General features: G+C 43.6%; 1 protein-coding gene across 3 annotated transcripts in view; it reads left to right on the top strand.

The window, feature by feature from the left end:
- The window catches only part of PCB (Pyruvate carboxylase), a 58326-nt gene that overhangs the window by 2359 nt on the left and 35014 nt on the right, over positions 1 to 20953 (top strand). For all 3 annotated transcript variants that reach the window (XM_050180205.3, XM_050180206.3, XM_055071707.2), the window contains exons 2-5: positions 7916 to 8103; positions 15270 to 15454; positions 17346 to 17511; positions 18555 to 18700. In XM_050180205.3, the coding sequence (XP_050036162.1) occupies positions 7956 to 8103; positions 15270 to 15454; positions 17346 to 17511; positions 18555 to 18700 (645 nt within the window). In that variant the 5' untranslated portion in view covers positions 7916 to 7955. The remainder of the gene's footprint in view (positions 1 to 7915; positions 8104 to 15269; positions 15455 to 17345; positions 17512 to 18554; positions 18701 to 20953) is intronic.

A 20953-nucleotide genomic window follows, 5' to 3' on the forward strand; every position in this document is an offset into this window, starting at 1 on the left:
GTGCAATGATTAGTTTCACTTTCATGCCTCAAAACAATATTTTTACATTAGAATATGTAAAAAATGAGATTTGCAATAAAGATGGCTAGGTTGAAATTATTGTATTCAATTAATTTTCAGTGACTCTAAAATTTCATGCACATGCATATACTCAGTCGTTTGCGTTGCACACCCTGTTATCGTCATGCTCGTGATCTCCTTCCATGCAAAGCATGCATTCGATGGCTTCTTCAGAAATTCACTTCCTTCTCATAAGATAAGCAAATGGAACCCCTTCGAGTGAGATCGCTGTGTCAGATACTGGAATTGATTTCAAGCATGCCTTATATTCCGCATTTCTAACATAGACGCGTGTTCACTGTTTTCATTTTTCTTTTGTTATAATTTATTGTTAAAGTATGTATATTATAGATATATTTTTAGATAAATAATTGTTATGTTTTAATGTTGCTGCTACTGTACAAGGCGGTATTCTGTACAGTGTGCACACCTTATTATGTATTTACATTTTCATTGTATTTGTGGTTCCTCTGCTTGCTTCATAATCTAACAAGTTCATACCTACTAAGATGCTTGTTAAGAAATACTTGTGCTCTTTCACTGTTTTGCTGTAGCATGTTTTCTTCTTCTCTTTTTAACTTGTGAGGGGTACTTACGAATTGGATTGCATCTTGTAAAACATGCACTTCTATTTTTGTATTTGTTGTGTATAAAATCCCACCTGCTTGGTCCAACATGACTGCAGTCTTTTGTAAATAAATAAAGAATGTAAGAGATAATGCATATAAACAAGAATTGGCAATGAAATAAGGATAATTTGAGTGCATCAAGAACTTGTTTTGAAATCATATCTTCAAGGCATCAGAAATATAGCTTATCAGCTATGAATTCTCTCCATAAAGCTGTGTCCTATCAGACAATACTTTAATCTATAAATCTAGTCATTGTTGTATTAATTTCACATGCTGAAAACATAAACAAAAGCAGTATTATCAAGTTTATGTAGTGCATATAACCCAATATCACCTGAATATGAACTCCAAAAACTCGAAGTACTTGTCTATATGTTGCTAGTTACATGGGTGTTTGTTGTTAGTGATTAATAGCTGTGGCCAGTACGACCATCTAATATGCTTAGTTTTTATTCATGTTTTGGACATCTAATAGCAAACAAAAAAAGCTATCCATATCTCACACTGAAATGTCATTTGCCCTTGCACAAGCTTTGCTGGCCAAACATATCTAATCTCTCTAAAAGTGTTGAGAATAGGCCATCCACAGCATGTGTCAGTGACCCATGTTCTAAGTAGTGTTTCAGTTCAGCTTGTTTTGAAGTGTTTCAGGCAAACTTGTGTAGTGCATATAGCTAAACCAATATCCATCAAAGGATTTGTCCCTTCTTTCCCAATGCATTTCTCACCCACACAAGCACAAAGAAAGGAGTTTGCTTGTGCATGGTTTATGCTTATGCTACTGTGTGCATAAGTGTATGTACTGCCATGATTCTTGAAAATGGCTTGTAATTTTTTATTTTGAGCAGTTCCTTCAGGAAAACATTTATTACCAGGTTTCTGGAACCATCTCTAAACAATTATACTAACAATACTTTTTGCCATGTTAGATATAATAGCGTTTGTTCACGCAGGGCGCTCCTTAATAAACCCCTAACCATACAGGATGCTCCTTCACCGTAGTGACAAGATCCTGGCTGCGTGTTTGCCGTCTCTCGCTGAACAAGCCAAGACTGATATCACAGAGCTAGAGATACGCTGTTGGTATAGGCATCGTTGCAAGAAAACACCACATTGCGCAGTCCCTTGTCTGCTAACGCCAGACGCCAAACACTGATAAAAAATCCATGTCAAGTATTTTTTAGGTCTTATCAGACAATGATGATATCTGACAGGAGAGCTAGTACGTCCCCTTGACATTGCCCGTGTTTGTCTGGATGACAGAGCAGGCTTGCAGCAGGCATGTCGTAACTTCAGAATCACAGAAATTAATTTTTTGAAAATTGAAATATGCATTCAGTCACAGACAGCACAATATGTGCACATTGTTTAGTTTCAGTTGAGGTTCTAGGAAAGTAGACATTGGTAATTTTGTCTAGGCTGCAATTCACTAAACATAATTAAATAATTGCAAATGCAACCATTTGTTGCAGGTTATATGGATGAACCTTTGTTTTACGAACAAGTATAGATAGTCTACATGATTTTATTAGCTAACATAAACCATTGCAAACCGACATTATATGTAGGAAGTGGGCATTTTATATGTTGAATTATGTTCTATACTGTTCCTCGAATCTGCTAAAAACAATCCCTAACTCTTGATTTCCACTACCCTAATAATCTATTTTGCAGATTGCTCTACCAAAACTAATGACATCTGCTCATGGTGTCAGTCATATACCAAGTGGATGATATGAATTTCATGTGAACACAGTTCACTGAAATCAATCATTTATTTTTTCTTTTGCAGTCAAAAGAAAGAAAAGTACGCAACTTTTTTTTTTTTTTTGAGAATAAAAACAAGCTCTTGTTAGGCATAACAATATGCATTGATCTTATTTATTAGTTTTGAGTGTGCAGTCCATTTGGGATGTTTGTTCACAAATGGCTTGATGTGGCTTTTAAAACATTTTATTTTTCAACCTGGCATAGAGATTGCTCTTGCTTCTTCTGCTTTGTGTTCGGTGATTGTGTGTACCTTTGGAAGAAGTATATGTTTATGCTACAGTAATTCAGCAATTCTTGCAGCATTATGTAGTGCCTCCATATATGTAATCCTGAAGAGTACAGGCAATGTATGTACAGCTCGTATGGGTACCTGTGCACATATTGCTTGCAAATGACAAAACTAATATATGTGGGCACCCTCAAATCTCTTGCATCCCTTGATAACCGCCTTCCCCGCGTGACATGCACACTAGTCTGATGACATGCCCTGAAGTGTAAATATTTCATGTTGTTATGTGTATGTTGCAATAGCATTGAAGTGGACTGTTAGGCAATACTCACCTGAAAGCCGGTCTGTGTAGGTGAACGTAACAGGTGTACAGCTCATGGCTGCCTGACAGGGGCTTCTTTATAAATCACTTAACTTGACAGCACGTTTGCACTGCAAGTCTCATGCAACATTGAAAGCGATGTTCACACAATTCTTTGCTGTAAGATGATCTTGATGGATGAATGTGATATGTGGCAGTAGTTTATAAATAAATAGTAGACATTAGGCAATGCATGTGCAATGTAGATCTGTCGTGTTAACGCTTGAGTATGTTGCAATGACATTAAATGTTCACTTAATATTGAACTGAAAGATAGTCTGATGGACACATGCACAGAGTGTGGAGGCTTGATGGAAACTTCTTTTTAAATCTTGGATATAGACATTAACAGCATGTCTGCAGTGTAAATGCTTCATGTAATAAGGTTGAGTATGTTGCAGTAGCCCTGGATTAGCATAACACATGCTTAGCACATGGGTGACTAGTGGGAACCGGTGTATGCCAATGTATCATGTACATCATGAAGAGATAGTGAAGAACACATCTGGAATCATGGAAATTGAATTGATTTATTGAGATTGTCATGACAAACTTGACATGCGTGCGTGTACACTTGATGAAGCGAATTTCGATTTTGTGCTGTGCTTATATATTGTGACAAGCAGCTGTAGCATATGAACAGCATATGGATGACTAATGCAGTTGTGTTCACAGATTATGGTTATAGCATCACAAAGCGTTTAGTACAAACATTTTTATTTTCTAGGTTTTTGAACTGTGGTTCAAAATGTGTATGCAGAAAAACCTGTAGTGTTATTTGCTTAATGGTCCTTTTGTGCTGTAAATATCCTAAATTTTTCCTTTTTGTGTGTGTTTGTGAAAGTTTAGTAGATAAAAGTTGAATATGTGACTATGTGAGTCACAATGAACATTTATTTTCTGAGGGGATAAAGTAGCTCCAGCTCTGTTTCTATACATTTAATGTGCACTTAATTGTTCCTTTTAAGTGCTACTTCATAGCTGCTTGTTGTGTTGTATACTTGTCTACGAGCTGCATAGAATAAACAGAAACAGTAAAGTAATTAGCTGGAAAGTTAATTTGTGAAATTCTGATAATTAGTCAATTAGCATATTTATTTATAGTGTAAGTAAAGTATTCCTCATCAAGTATTCCAGCTCAGTAAGTAGACTTATGCTAAATGCCAGGGCTATTTAAAAAAATTATTTTAACATTAAAATATAGCATCCTGTGTGTATGCATATATGAACACACAAACCTACACGCCCTTCTAAGCTCTCCCATCCCCTCGCTACCTCTATGTACCACGTGATTGACTTCCTACCCTTCACACACTTACTCTTTCTTCCATACTCATTTTTCCACTTTGACACTCCTAATGCTAATGCATTAATAAAATCAACGTTACTTGGGCAGTTGGGACTGTTAATTACGAAAATTAACATGGAAAAGCATTTCAGATGTTCAATAACACTTATTAATTGCCAGAAATAGACCTACAGTGAAGAGTTCTAACAACTGGTTTATTGCTCCCAGGCTGCACAAGCATGTCTGCACAAGCAAGATTTGATGGGAGAGAACAGCTGGAGAAACCTTCCAGCTGTTTTTAACTGCTTAAAAGGTTGTGCCTGTTACAGTGGCATTTTACAAATTACATATTGTTAATTTTTGGGTGCTAGCCTCTGATTCGTTCGCATCCAGTTGGTTTCCTGAATCTCTACACAAAAGCATTTTTTAAATGGGTAAGAATTTCTGTGCCGACCCAACAAGTAAACTCGTCCATCCATCACATAAGATAAATTGTTATAAAGAAATAAATGTATAAAACAAAATAAATTCAAAACGAAGAAAAGCTCACCGTGGTGAGTTTTGAACTTGCGACTTCACGCTCAGAAACCAAGTGTCTTACCCACTGGGCTAAACACCCACACTTGCAGAGGGTCAATATATCTGAATCATATGAATGTGTTGTGCCGGTGGTACAAAAAAAATGTCAAAGGAGAACAGTTTTTATGAAGGCTTTGTGGAAAGACTTGGTGATGGTGGAATAAAAACTGTTTCTGGGAGGACCACATGTAGAGCCGGAGCATTGTAGACATAAGGATAATTCTGATTTTGTGAAAATTTAATGTTGAACGCGCCACATCCCCGATGTGTTTCGGTGGTCGCAGGATGTGCCTTCCGTTGGGGCTTTCCTTCACTGACTGAAATGCCACTGATCTCTGAGGCCTCATGCTCTTCACGTCGCACAACACACGCAGTTAAGCAGTCAACGAGTTGATAAGCAGCGATGAGGTGTTATATGGGTCTCATCATGGTTGACAATGGTTGACGTGGGTGGATAAGGTGCTAAAGAGTTATAAGGGCTTATAATGGTTGAAGCAGTTCTGATGAGGTTGATAAGGGTCAGATCATGTCCTATGAGGGTGATATGGACAGTAAGGATTGGATTGATTGCCGTAAGGTTGATACCGACTGGTAAGGGTTGATAAGGGTCAGATCTAATACAATAAGGTTGATAACAACTGATAAGGGTTGATAAGGGTTTATACTAGTCAGATGAAGTTTCATAACGTTGATAATGACATCAGGCTGTGTGGAGATGAGCAAATCGCACAATGCTTATGCATACTTGGACAACTCCCAGAAGAGTTTCTGCGTGAATTTTTCCTCACGTGATTTCCTTTTGCTATGCGAAGGCAAATGCAGCTGCAATATTGTTGTATGTAGCAGATAAAGGCATGCTTCAGGAAAATGTCTTCCGTTTCAAAACAGTGTGTTACAGCAATGAAATATTTTAGTCTATGAGTCAGGCTGACAAGAACAACCAGTACTGGTAAAAATAGCGTTCTTAAATGTGCCTAGTTGTATTTCAGCCCTTGTCAAAGCAGCACTGTCTTACACTTGGGGATGACTGTGCATTGTAAAGCAATTTGTGCAAGTTTCTGTATCCTCCTAATTTACGTTTACTAAATCAGATGGTTTTCAGGACTTATGAAGTCGTAGGGAGGCGCTCCCTCTTCACCATTGACCAGTGATTGTGAAGAGTAAAAGTCGGAGAGGGCTTGCCACAGTATGCTTTATAGCTCATATATAGTATTGATCAAAGGGACAAATAACTGAGAGAGTTTACACGAACAGTGTTCTATATGCATTATCCTTACATCAATAATTTATCAGGTGATTCTAATGTTTAGTTCAGCCATATTTATCATCTTGAAAAAAATATTGATGATATTAAGACAGAAGCATAACACAAACACTGAACTCTTTTAACAAAAACTTCATTTGGAAGGAACAGTATATGTTGCCTTCATCATGAATGTAATTCAATTAAAAATCAGCAGATGCATAGCAAAATCTGAAGCTAGATCAGCATTTATGTTGCACTTCTGTTTTTGTGCTCAGCCATTATTTCATGCTGTGTGAAAGGACCATAACAATTCACCCAGCTTTGATATATATTCACACTTTTATTGGAAATAATATGGCCATGTAGTAGTGAGAAAAGATGCATGTGACGTGCTCACACTTACTTATCAGTGCTGATAATTTGACATGCAGTTATCAACACTGTGAAGAACGGAGTGCTGATGAGTGTTAACTGAAGCGTCAATGCATTTCGCCATAGATATTGAGGACATACTTCTCAAAGCTGGTGCTAAGCACAGGAGTTCTGCTAAATACATATGACTTCATTACTGTTTTGTTTCAATCCTGCAATTGGAACGGGTGCCTTAAAATGATTGACTTAGTTAGGGGTGTGCGAATAGTGATTTTTGAGAGGAATAGTGTGAGAAGTGAATTGAATTGAATATCAAATAGATTTCAAATAGTTTTCAAGTAATGAACAGCCATTATCGCAATTTATATAAGGCGATGTTCACAGCCTGGTATTATTAAATCTAGCAAGTTTCTGTCATTACATAGTATGTTCTGAAGCATTGTTTATTAGAAACACAAATGGGGCATTAGGACCAAACAAGTAGTTTCTTCACATGTGCTTTGCATGCTTCAATTTCAAGGCCGAATCAAAGAGGACGCTATTCGAGTTGTTATTCAGAAGTTTCGAATATTTGCATATTCCTTGACATAGTTAATTGTGAAATTTTGTTAATTAGCAAAAATCACTCTGAAATCTGTAGATCTGCATTCAGATCGTAGTCTTGGCATGAAAGACCCCAGAAATCAATCATTAATGTGATATGATATGGTATATAATACAGAGCAGTGCAGCTCCTGTATGACCATGCTTGTGAGAGATCTCTGGAGGGAGACTTCCTAGTCTTCGTGGTGGTCACTTTTTATTTATTTATTTATTTATTTATTTATTTATTTATTTATTTGAGTACTCTAAGTGCTTGTTGGGGCATTACATAGGGGGGGGGACAAAAAAGGTCAAGTGTAAGTGCAATGTGTACAATGCAAATAATATAGGAAGACATTAGGAACAATAAAACACATTATCTATACATCGAACATGAACATCGAATATGAACATGAACTCCCACATGCTATGGGAGTGCAAACATCAATACCCAGACCTTAATCCCGTGACCCTCTCGTCGAGATGGCACGCCGCCCTGTGCAGCTCCCATCTTGACGACCAACTCTGGGCAACCCAGCAGGCCTACGAAGCGGCGAAGAGGCAACACCTCGATGTCTCATCGTGGGAGGCCTGCTGGTGCTCATTAAAGTTCACTCTCTCTCTCTATACATCGAACAGACAGAAAAAAAAAATAAAGAAAGGAGAAACGGAGTTTATACAATATTTGGTAGTGTGAAAAATGCATAAGACCTTAAAACGCGATGAAGACGACCAGTACCCATCAGAACACGAGTTTAAAGATACAATCGAATGATGATTTCTTTGTCATCCATAGGGCATAAGTTCCTGCCAGAGAGCATTCAAGAACTGGCAAGATGAGGGCCCTGCTGCTGAAGCAGATCAACTTGCAGACCGCCCTTCTGCGGTCCTCGCTGTGCCCCCTGTACCAGAACAGCTGCTGTTATGCCTCCAGCCCTGCCCCAGACATCAAACCCATCAAGAAGATACTTGTGGCAAATAGAGGTGAGGATTAGCATAGAGTATTATCCCCTTCAGGCACCAATTAGTTTTCGGCATAGAAAATTTAGTTTCACTGCATTTTTTTGCATCTTCAGAATCATGAAACATGTACAGCTTCAGGATGTATTGAAAACTTTCAATTCTTCAGTGAGTTTTGTCAATCTTACAGAATGTGGACTCCATGTATATTCTCACTTGGAAATGTGTGATATTGTCACGTGGTGGTGACGTTGAAGAAAGAACACAGTAGCAATACTGTGAACAAGAAAACTAACTTTTATTGGGCGAACCTGTGCCCACAAAACAGGCTACACTTATAGCGCAACGATAGCGGCGAACACGCTCGGCGATCGTCGAAAATCTGATCAGCGGGTCAAGCGCGTCGGCTTTTATACAGCAGTCGTCGAATGTTCCAGACTAATCGTTCGGACCCGCGTGCCTTCCACAAAGTTCTACGCCATTCGCGTCACACGATGAAATCAGATAAAACAAGGTTCGGCGACAACAGACAGCCGGGTAGAAGCATCGATAACTTTCCAGAAACTTCGGATACATGCAGGCGCGTCCCGCGCTGTGCGATTACATTTGTTAGGCGGCGAAACGTGGTCGCCCGATAAAGATAAGTACACGTGTCATTACCCCCCTCTTAAAAAGCATCGCCCCGATGCTGCTAACAAACGAAAGTAACAAAGAAAAGCACTTGTAGCAACCTAACTAAGGAAGTTCATCAGCGTCCGTAAAATGGTTTAAGGCGCACCACGTGGACCACTTCAGATCGTGCGCGGCGCCGCTGTGAGTGCGAAATGCCGTCTGGCACGACCTCATAGTCTAGTGCGCCAATACGTCGGATGACCTTGTAGGGTCCGAAATAGCGTCGCAGCAGCTTCTCACTGAGTCCTCGCCGGCGTATCGGGGTCCATACCCAAACACGGTCGCCGGGCTGGTACTCGACGAAGCGTCGTCGGAGGTTGTAGTGTCGGCTGTCGGTACGCTGCTGGGTCTTGATCCGTAGGCGGGCGAGCTGTCGGGCTTCTTCGGCGCGCTGGAGATAGGTAGCGACGTCAAGATTCTCCTCGTCAGTGACGTGCGGCAGCATGGCGTCGAGCGTCGTCGTCGGGTTCCTGCCGTAAACCAACTTGAATGGCGTGATCTGTGTTGTTTCTTGCACCGTCGTGTTGTAGGCGAAGGTGACATACGGCAGGACCGCGTCCCACGTCTTGTGCTCGACGTCGACGTACATCGCTAGCATGTCGGCGAGGGTCTTATTCAGCCGCTCCGTAAGACCATTCGTCTGCGGATGGTAGGCCGTTGTCCTCCTGTGCCTTGTCTGACTGTAGTTCAGAATGGCTTGAGTGAGCTCCGCTGTAAAGGCCGTTCCTCTGTCGGTGATGAGGACTTCTGGAGCACCATGTCGCAACAGGATGTTCTCGACAAAGAATTTCGCCACTTCGGCTGCGCTACCTTTCGGCAGTGCTTTAGTTTCAGCGAAGCGGGTGAGGTAGTCTGTCGCCACGACGATCCACTTATTTCCGGTTGTTGACGTCGGAAAGGGTCCCAGCAAGTCCATCCCGATCTGCTGGAATGGTCGGCAAGGAGGCTCGATTGGCTGTAGTAATCCGGCTGGCCTTGTCGGCGGTGTCTTGCGTCGCTGACAGTCTCGGCATGTTCTGACATAACGGGCGACGTCGGCGGTCAGGCGCGGCCAATAATACTTTTCTTGTATCCTCGATAGTGTCCGGGAAAAACCGAGGTGTCCAGCGGTCGGATCGTCATGTAGGGCGTGCAATACTTCTGGACGAAGTCCTGACGGGACAACAAGAAGGTAGTTGGCGCGGACTGGTGAAAAGTTCTTCTTCACGAGGAGATTGTTTTGAAGCGTGAAGGAAGATAATCCGCGCTTAAATGCCCTGGGGACAACGTCGGTGTGCCCTTCCAAATATTCCACCAGGCCTTTTAGCTCCGGGTCTGCCCGTTGCTGTTCAGCGAAGTCTTCCGCGCTTATCATGCCAAGGAAGGCGTCATCTTCGTCATCTTGCGGCGGCGGGTCAATGGGGGCGCGTGATAGGCAATCGGCATCGGAGTGTTTTCGTCCTGACTTGTAGGTTACAGTGATGTCGTATTCTTGTAGTCTGAGGCTCCACCGTGCCAGTCGTCCTGAAGGATCCTTTATACTCGCTAGCCAACACAACGCGTGATGGTCACTGACGACTTTGAATGGCCTGCCATAAAGATAAGGGCGAAATTTAGCTGTAGCCCAAACGATGGCGAGGCATTCCTTTTCGGTTGTAGAATAGTTGCCTTCCGCTTTTGACAGCGACCGGCTAGCGTAAGCTATCACCTGTTCGACTCCGTTTCTCCTCTGGACTAGAACGGCACCGAGGCCTAGGCTACTGGCGTCAGTATGGATTTCTGTATCGGCGTACTCGTCGAAGTGGGCAAGTACCGGCGGCGACTGCATGCGTCGTTTGAGTTCTTCAAATGCGTCGGCCTGCGGCGTTTCCCACTTGAACTCAACATCACATTTAGTTAGACGTGTCAACGGCTCGGCGATGCGTGAAAAGTCCTTGACAAAGCGCCTGTAGTAGGCACACATGCCAAGGAATCTACGCACTGCCTTCTTGTCGGTGGGCTGCGGGAACTTTGCGATGGCAGCTGTTTTCTGGGGGTCGGGGCGTACTCCGGATTTACTGATGACGTGGCCTAGGAACAGAAGCTCGTCGTAAGCGAAGCGGCATTTTTCTGGCTTCAGAGTGAGCCCTGATGACTTGATGGCCTCTAGTACTGTGGCAAGCCGCCTAAGGTGATCGTCGAAATTTCCGGCGAATACAACGACGTCATCCAAGTAAACGAGACAGGTCTGCCATTTCAATCCCGCTAAAACCGTGTCCATCACGCGCTGGAACGTTGCAGGCGCCGAGCACAGTCCAAATGGCATAACCTTGAACTCGTAGAGGCCGTCTGGGGTGATGAAGGCGGTCTTTTCGCGATCTCTTTCGTCGACTTCTATTTGCCAATAGCCAGACTTGAGGTCCATCGAGGAGAAGTACTTAGCGTTGCAGAGCCGATCCAATGCGTCGTCTATCCGTGGAAGGGGGTATACGTCCTTCTTCGTGATCTTGTTCAGACGACGATAATCGACGCAGAAACGTAGGGTTCCGTCCTTTTTCTTCACCAGGACAACAGGGGATGCCCATGGGCTTTTCGACGGCTGGATGATGTCGTCGCGCAGCATTTCGTCGACTTGTTCTCTTATAGCTTCGCGTTCTCGCGGCGAAACTCGGTAAGGGCTTTGGCGGAGTGGTCGAGCGTACTCCTCGGTGATTATGCGATGCTTGGCGACTGGTGTTTGTCGAATCCTCGATGTCGTCGAAAAGCAGCTTTTGTATCGTCGGAGCAGACTTCTGAGCTGCTGTTGCTTAATCACTGGGAGACTTGGATTAATGTCGTAGTCTGGTTCGGGAACCATGGTCGTCGGGGTAGATGCGGCGGAATCCGAGAGGACAAACGCATTACTTGTTTCCAGAATTTCCTCGATGTACGCGATCGTCGTGCGCTTGTTGAGGTGCTTGAACTCCTGGCTGAAGTTTGTCAGCAACACTTCAGTTTTCCCTCCATGCAGTCGAGCGATCCCTCTTGCGACGCAAATTTCACGGTCTAGCAGCAGACGTTGGTCGCCTTCGATGACGCCTTCTACGTCAGCGGGTATTTCGGTGCCGACCGAAATAACAATGCTGGAGCGGGGCGGGATGCTCACTTGGTCTTCGAGCACATTCAAGGCGTGGTGACTACGAGGGCTCTCCGGCGGTATCGCTTTATCTTCCGACAGCGTTATTGACTTCGACTTCAGGTTGATGATTGCGCCGTGTTGGTCCAGGAAGTCCATACCGAGAATGACGTCTCGTGAACACTGTTGGAGGATAACGAAGGTGACAGGGTAAGTCCGGTCGTGAATGGTAATTCTTGCCGTGCACATTCCTGTCGGCGTAATCAGGTGTCCTCCAGCGGTCCGAATTTGAGGGCCTTCCCATGCAGTCTTAACCTTCTTCATCTGGATGGCGATGTGTCCACTCATGACTGAGTAATCGGCGCCTGTGTCGATTAAGGCGGTGACTGCGTGGCCGTCTAGAAGCACGTCGAGGTCGGTGGTTCTTTGTCTTGCGTTGCAGTTGGGTCTTGGCGTCGGATCACGGCTGCGTCGTGTTGAATTGAAGCTAGTACGTCGCGTCGTGAAGTCGTCTTTCGTCGGTGCAGTCTTGGCTTCCTGACTTCCTCGGGACGGCGGCGCGTCGTCATTATGTCGTCGAGATGGTTTCTTCGGCGCTTTCGTCGGCGGCGGAGGATCTTCGTCAGTTCGACGAACAGCAACCGCACCTCCATCGGTTGCTGCTTTTAGTTTTCCGGATATGGGCTCGCTGACCTGCCCCGGGCTGGGCCACTGTATGGTCGGCGCTGCGGCGACAGGTAGCGGCCTGGTGATGGCGAACGCGACGGTCGTCGAGAGCTCCATTGAGTAGCGGCGAGGTAGTCGGCGATGTCACGTGGGCGCTCTCCAAGCTGTGGACGCGGCGCGTTAACGGCGAAACCTCGCAGTCCCATCTCTCGGTATGGGCATCGTCGGTAGACGTGACCTGCCTCTCCGCAGTGGTAGCAGAGCGGGCGGTGGTCAGGAGCGCGCCAAACGTCAGTCTTCCTCGGGTAGCTGCGCTGGGCGACGGGTGGGCGTGCTGGCGGCGGCGGTGGTGGTCGACGGAATTGCGGCGTTACGGGGCCCTGGCGCTGTAGTGGAAAGGGACCTTGACGGCGGGCGACGGCGGCGTAGCTCATCGCTTGCGGCTGAGGCTGCGGTGGTTCTGGTTGCACCTCAGGAACTCCAAGCGATCGGTGCACCTCTTCTTTTACGATGTCGGCGATCGAAGCCACTTGAGGCTGCGACGAAGGCAAGACCTTGCGCAGTTCTTCGCGCACAATGGCCCTGATGGTCTCGCGCAGATCGTCCGTGGCCAGTGATTGAATTCCTGCGTAGGGGGTAGAGCTTGTACGGCGGTTGAATTGCCGGTTCCGCATTTCGAGTGTCTTCTCGATGTTCGTCGCCTCACGAAGAAACTCTTCGACGGTCTTCGGTGGGCTTCTTACCATCCCGGCGAAAAGTTCCTCCTTCACACCACGCATGAGTAGGCGAACTTTCTTTTCCTCGGCCATATCCGGGTCGGCGTGGCGGAACAGACGGGTCATTTCTTCCGTAAAGATGGCAACGTTCTCGTTTGGTAGCTGCACTCGGGCGTCCAGCATAGCTTCGGCCCTTTCCTTGCGCACGACACTTGTAAAGGTGCACAGGAAGCCGCTACGGAACAGGTCCCACGTAGTCAAGGTCGACTCCCTGTTCTCAAACCACGTTCTGGCGGCGTCTTCTAAGGCGAAGTAGACATGCCGCAGCTTGTCGTCGGAGTCCCAGTTGTTGAATGTCGCGATTCGCTCGTAGGTCTCCAGCCAAGATTCCGGGTCTTCAGTCGCTGCTCCATGGAAGGTCGGTGGGTCCCGGGGTTGTTGTAGGATAACGGGGGACGCTGGGGCAGCCATTGAGGTTGTCTTGACCACGATCTTCTTTGTCGCCTCAGGTAGAAGTCCGTGCTCTGGGGGCAGGCCTTGCAGTCTGCGGCTAGCACGCTGGTCTTGGGCGGTGTCGGTTTTGTCCTCGGGCTTCGGGCTTGGATCGCGGCTTTGCGGGGGCGTTCGGTACATGAACGCACAAGCACCTCCACCAGATGTCACGTGGTGGTGACGTTGAAGAAAGAACACAGTAGCAATACTGTGAACAAGAAAACTAACTTTTATTGGGCGAACCTGTGCCCACAAAACAGGCTACACTTATAGCGCAACGATAGCGGCGAACACGCTCGGCGATCGTCGAAAATCTGATCAGCGGGTCAAGCGCGTCGGCTTTTATACAGCAGTCGTCGAATGTTCCAGACTAATCGTTCGGACCCGCGTGCCTTCCACAAAGTTCTACGCCATTCGCGTCACACGATGAAATCAGATAAAACAAGGTTCGGCGACAACAGACAGCCGGGTAGAAGCATCGATAACTTTCCAGAAACTTCGGATACATGCAGGCGCGTCCCGCGCTGTGCGATTACATTTGTTAGGCGGCGAAACGTGGTCGCCCGATAAAGATAAGTACACGTGTCAATATGACAACACCAGATATTTAATGTCTTGCATAATCATAAAGCACCCATCCAGCCACCTGAAATATATGCTGGATGTGAAACATTGTGGGTAACAATGAAATAAGTGAACCTGTTGCATGATAACATAGTGATGCCGAGAGCAAACATGCAGATGTCTGCCTTCCAACTCGTTTTGTTAAAACAACTTGCACACATTATTCAGTCTTGTAGCACACGTCCAATTAGAATTGTTTCATTTGTGATACACTCGAAGTGTAATTATTTTCATCAGTGCTTTTGTTTTTCATGCACTGTCTTGGTGCACACACTTGTGCACACAGTGACTTAAGGGGGTGTGGTGATTTGGACAAGTTGAAAAATTGCTTGCAATAGCATGTACTCAGTGCACTTTGGAGGCATAAGGAAAAGGCACATGAATTACATGAAAACATAGAATTCTGAATCAGTGTGACAGTCACTTTCTTTCTCAATTTGCACCAAAAAGTGTGAGTGCCTGAAATCATATTTGTGTGTTTACTGTCAGATTTCACTTACCAATGTGTCTGTTAGCCTCGCTGCCTATGTGCTAAGCAGTCCAGAAGCTATATGGAGTGATAATTTGCTCTATCAAGCTTGAGTGCTTTTTTTTTTTGTATTCCAACAACTTACTTCATTTAAGCCATAAGAACTGTGTCGTTGCTGATGTTCTTAAAGGTTTGCTTTAAAGCAGTTTTCCTTTTTTTTTTATCCAAGAACAAGAAAAAAAAGAAAAACACTGTGAATACACCCCACATATTTCTAAGTTTCATTCTGAAATGTATTAGAACTTTGATGAAAACTAACACTTTCCTCGCTCTAGGCACAAACTTACGTAATTGTGCTGTTTTGCGTAATCACATGTGTGAGAAAATGTGCCAGCATTAGGCACATTGGGAGAGAAAAAAGGAAGAGCATTGGGGAGTGAGTACATTTTCTTGACCTGGCTTGTTTTGCTTTTCATAGGTGAGATTGCCATCCGTGTCTTCAGGGCCTGCTATGAGCTTGGCATCAGATCGGTTGCCATCTACTCGGAGCAGGACAAGATGCACATGCATAGGCAGAAGGCAGATGAGGCTTACCTCATCGGAAAGGGTCTCGCCCCTGTCGAGGCTTACCTCAACATTTCCGAAATTGTCAGGATCGCTCAGGTACCAAGTGCCTTGTGTTTTCGCGACAGCTGTGTTCTTGTAGTGGTAGCTGGTTGAGTTAAATGTGTTTTTCTTGGTGGTGATAAGGGCGCATGTTTTTTTTTTTTTAATTTCACTGTAAAGCTTGAGTGCTCATTGTTATTCAGCTTGTATCCTAGTACAAAACTTGATGTGCATTATTTTAGATCACCAATGGAGTGCTGACCTGGCTGCTTGGTGCTCACCCAGCTAACGAAAGCAATGGGTCTTACAACATGACTGAAAGTAGACGAAAGACACAAGCACTTGCTCTTGTGTTCTGTTTTATAAGGGCTGTGTTTCTTATTACCTGAGTGCTTTTAAATCTGCCATGCGGGGTAAAATGCTATAGCTGTGACTGTCAAAACCTGCACAGAGGAAATGGTTATGAAAGCAGCAGCGCTCTTATTTGTCTGCCTCATGTGGCCACTGCTAACTCAATTCAAGACAGTGTGCAACATCTGTACTTAAAATTAATTTTGGTTGATATTGGCACATAGTACTGATGCCGAAGAACACAATAGCAAAGCTGTGCCCACAAAAGCAAATGACACTCGAAGCACAGCGATAGCAGCAAAAACAGTTGACGATCGTCGGAATCTGATCAGCGGGTCAAGCACGTTGACTTTTATACAGCACATGTTGGAGTTTCCAGTGTTATCATTGGTGCCCGCATGGTTTTCAGAAACTACACGATTCGTGTAGTGCATGCATTCTAATTATACAAGGTTTGGCGAGGACATACACAACAGATAGAATCAACAATAACATTTGCACAAGTTCTAAATCATGCAGGCACGTCTTGCACTGAATGATAACCAAGTTGTTAGCGGGTGAAATGCAGTCCCTGAGAAAAGGATCAATAAGTACCCATGTCAATATGCCTGCCTAGTTGGAAGCACCGGCCAGCTATAGCAGCTGGCCAGTACTTTGGATTCAATGGCATTTCTCCGTAGGAGTTCTCCTTTGGCATCAACTCTGATTTCCCTGTGCAGATACATGCGAAAGACCATAAATGGTCTCGTTACACAGCTCCTGGAACAAAATCTGAATGAAAATTGTTGCATTTAGGAGAGAGAGAGCACTGAATTCTACCAACTAGGAAACAGAATTTTGGTTTAGGCTCTCAAGTTTCTCTACAAAAGTTGCCAAAAACCAACAAGCTTAAGAAAAACCACAGCACAATGTATATGTAACTGTACTAAAAACAGATATTTTAGTTCTGTAAACTGTATGTTAGAGCATCTGAAGTGAACAAACTTGATGTATTAATTTACAGCTTACGTGACATTGTTACAACGTTTGTGATGTTTTTGCAAAAGTTCAACACACAAATCAGTGGTGTATTACAGAGTTGTGTATTCTAGTACATCAATTTTGTCTGCTTTATAAGTCTCAACAGATGCAGTTTATAGAATCATGACATCACTTTTTACTGCTGAGTGGTAGTTCTAAGCTTCATGTACTTGTGTCTTTTGAGGTTTTCCAACTTTGTATGATGTTTATGAAAATATTGACTGTCTAAAATAAATAAAATGTACTATGTACATTTGGTAGGCTCTAAATTTTTCTTTAAATCTGATCAAATTGTGCCATGATTGCTGTGCAAAACAATTTCTGCACTTAGTTAGGAGCTCCTGAAGCAAAACTCCCCTTAACTCTGAAATACTTGTCCAGCAACAATATGGTCACCATCCTGGAATATTTCTTATCTTACATTTTCTACCTCTGGGAAATATGTGTTTCAACACACTAAACTTTACATTTAAGAATCTGTCTTCAAGCATACCTTAAGTGGCTCCCATTCTCTGTTACTGTGAACAAGTGTCTAAGAACAGTATTTGCGGTCTTGTAATTGTTCATTTAATTGCAGGAGAACCAAGTGGATGCCATTCATCCGGGGTATGGTTTCCTCTCGGAAAGGTCAGACTTTGCTCAGGCTGTCATCGATGGTGGTATTCGGTTCATCGGTCCTACACCGGATGTCATGGCCAAGATGGGGGACAAGATAGCTGCTCGCCAGTCGGCCATCAGTGCAGGTATGATGGAGGCCTGTTCGTCCGAAGCTGTATGTGGCCCTTCGTACAGGAACTTCGTTATGTGTGGCTGTGCTGCAATGTGTTTCATGCAAGATCCTGATGCACAAGCACAACATAAATGTGCTTTGCCAGGTAGATGAGCCATGTGACCTTGGAAGCACTTTTTGTTGCAGGATTAGCCACAAAAGTTTACGGGACGTGGGTTCCGTGACAAGTATGAATTTCTGCACCGTAAGGTGTGGCATTTCTCATGGATCACGTAGGTCTGCCTTCGTGGAAATTCAGTGTTTTCATAAATCTCTTGTCCCACACACTTTTGTTGCCAACTGTATATTTAGTGCCATAGTAACGCAGTGATAGAGGCATCCCCCTGCTAAGCACGAGGTCACCGGCTCAGTCTCTAAGCCGATATAGCTGCATTCTAATGAGGGCAGAATGCCAGAGAAAATTTGTGTACTTATATCTAGGCAATCTTTAAAGTACACCAGGTGGTCAAAATTAATTTGTAATACCACACTGTGTGTATCGTAGCCCCAGCGTTGCTTTAAAATATTGAACAGATTAAGTGAATCAATTCAATGAGTGAAAGGCAGCCAATTAGTCAATAAAAATATGTATTGCAGGCCTTCACACTGATCCTGCTTGGCAAATAACCTTTAACTTTGGTTTTGTCTTTATCGAGACCACATCATGGCTGTAACAAATGCAAATGAGCATGTCATGCTTTAGTGCCTAATTATTGCAAGTGATATGCTACTGAATGAATGACAAATGCATGCTGTGAAGCTTAAAATTATCATAATTCATAATTTATTATCATAATTTTATTATAAAATTATTATAATTTAGCCTAATTACCTATGTGCTTCTTGTGTGCAATATCGCCCTCTAATGTTGTTCTTTGTCATTTAAAACTGAATGTAAAAGAACGAATTAGGTGTGTATTTTTCAGTGATTCTTGGCATTAACTCAAAACCTTGAACTCTGTTCATGTGAGATACGGTTAACTGAAACTATAAGTGCTCTCTATCAACACCTCTCAGATGTGCAGGTTGTTCCTGGAACAGACAAGCCTGTGGAAACAACAGAAGAGGCTGTGGAATTTTGCAAGCAGCATGGCTTGCCAGTCATCTTCAAGGCTGCTTATGGTGGCGGTGGCCGAGGAATGCGGGTCGTCAAGGAAATGAGTGTTAGTGTCTCTTAATTTGTTGCTGGGATGCATGCTCACTTTTTAATTTAAGTTGTCATATTGGTCTCCACCTGATTGATACAAGACTGCTCCTACAGTTTTATTTCTTATATATCACCACTGCAGTTTTGTTCTGTGGACAGCCCAGCGTAGAGCGGATAACCAGCCATCTATTAGAGTTACAGAATAGGTGCCAAGGGGAGGAAAATGTACTCGAGAATGGCAGATAATTAATTTGCGTAATGAAATTAAGGAATTTGCATGCATATAATATGAGGTCAGCTGACACAAAATAGGGGTAATTGGAGATCTCTGGGAGAGGCCTTTGCCCTGTGATATACATGAGAGATGATGATGATGGCCTAGCCTCTGAAATAGTGCTGGAGAGTGATCAAGTTTCCATGAAAGGATAATAGGTTTGCTGATGAACATTTGTGTTAGCTGCCTGAAACTTGATATAGTACCTGCTTTACTGTAATTGGCACAAACTGAAGCACAACAGCAACATGTCTGACGCGTTAATTACTCAAAAGTGTGGAGCAGCAGCCTGGTATGTCTGGTTGCTCAAAATTTCAGAAACCCTAGAGCTGTATGTCTGAGCAATAGTCACACCACTGTCGCCTACATCGACAAACATATAAATGCTGAGATGCGTTTTAGTTTGTTGCAAATAATTTGCATCTCAATCTATGACATTAATGAAACTTCAAGTCACTTGAACATGTAGGTTGTGCTGTCATCAGAACTCAGTCACTGCAGAACCTTAGGATATTTATTAAGCACATCCTCTGAGATGTATAATGGATAGCTTGAGGCAGTAATGCATACCTTATTTTGTTGTTATTCTTCGGTGATAGTGATCAAGTACACTACAGGCTTGTGCAATTGACTATAAAAGCTTACGAGACATAGGTTTCGTGCCTAAGGCATGGCACTTCTAATTTAATGGATCACTAGGTAGGTAACTGCGAACTGGAACTTTGAATTTCAAGCTATGTTCCCAGGCTTTCCGGGCAATTTTAGAGCACAGCTCTTAGGTGCCCGTTCCTGCGGCGAGCAGCGGCATAACTGAGTGAACGAGCACAGCGAAAGATGAAAGAGAGAATGTGGAGCTCGAGATGAAAGACGCCAGTCATGAATGACGGAGACCAATGAGAGCGGCCCCTTCAATGACGTGCCCGCAGGAAACTCGTTTCATATCATCGTCTGCTCATGTTTGTTTGGTTTGCTTGGTTTGGTCTCATTTGCGCTTGTTTCGATTGTCATGGTTTGCAATTGCTTTGTGATCTGATTGTATGCACAACAAAAATTGTGTAGTACTTCCTGGAAGCCACGCGGCACCAGCGATTACACTGGAACCTTCGACAAGTCATGTATAAAAGCCAATGCGTTTGACTTGCAGATCAGGTTTTCAATGATTGCCAACTCTGCTGTCTCTCTCAATTTATTTGCCTCAATATATCTCGAAATGAAAACATGTATAAAGCTGCACCCAAATTTCGCATTACGAAGTATCATAATTGTCAATGACCTTTTTTTTATTCAAATCTCATGCCTTTAATCTTTTGTATCTGATTGTACATGTACGGGCAACTTTATCTGGCCATGAAAGCTAAGCTGTGGGGAAAAAGCTTCTGAAGATGTATTACTGTGCCCTGTGGGCCAGACGAGTTGGCACCATCTTTAGTTTCTCCTACATCATATAGGTTGTTTTCTTTTCAGAGGTCACCCCAATAAAGTCAGCTTTAATATTGTGCACAATTTGCTTGATCTGTTTCTCACAGCCATTTTTTTACTGAAGTTTGCTGTATCTGAAGCAAGCCAAGTGATAAACTAGCTGCTATCGCATGACAAGTGGTTACCAGAAGCTTTGGACACCATTTTGCATATGAGCAGTGCGTGAAACATGCGATGGTCCAACATGTGTAAAAACTTGAAAGCACAATCTCGGAAATGAAATAGAATGTTTACACTGACTTGTAAACAAGATGTCATTTTTCAAATTGCACGCTGTGTTAAATAAAATGATGTTTTCCATTTCTCAAGGTAAGAAAATGTTAACTACAGGACTATCTACAGCTACAGTTCCACACACATGGTGTTGCAAACAGCTTTGTCTACATAGTAAGAAAATGCTCGCAAGTGTAGTTGACCTAAGATGGAATTTCTTTTAACATTCAACTTTCTTTTCAATTTCTCGTGTATGGGTGTCTGTGTACACTCCTCACTCAGGTTGGCCAGTGCATGCTGCTG

This window comes from Dermacentor andersoni, chromosome 7 (genome assembly GCF_023375885.2).
Source record: "Dermacentor andersoni chromosome 7, qqDerAnde1_hic_scaffold, whole genome shotgun sequence".
Classification (NCBI taxonomy): domain Eukaryota; kingdom Metazoa; phylum Arthropoda; class Arachnida; order Ixodida; family Ixodidae; genus Dermacentor; species Dermacentor andersoni.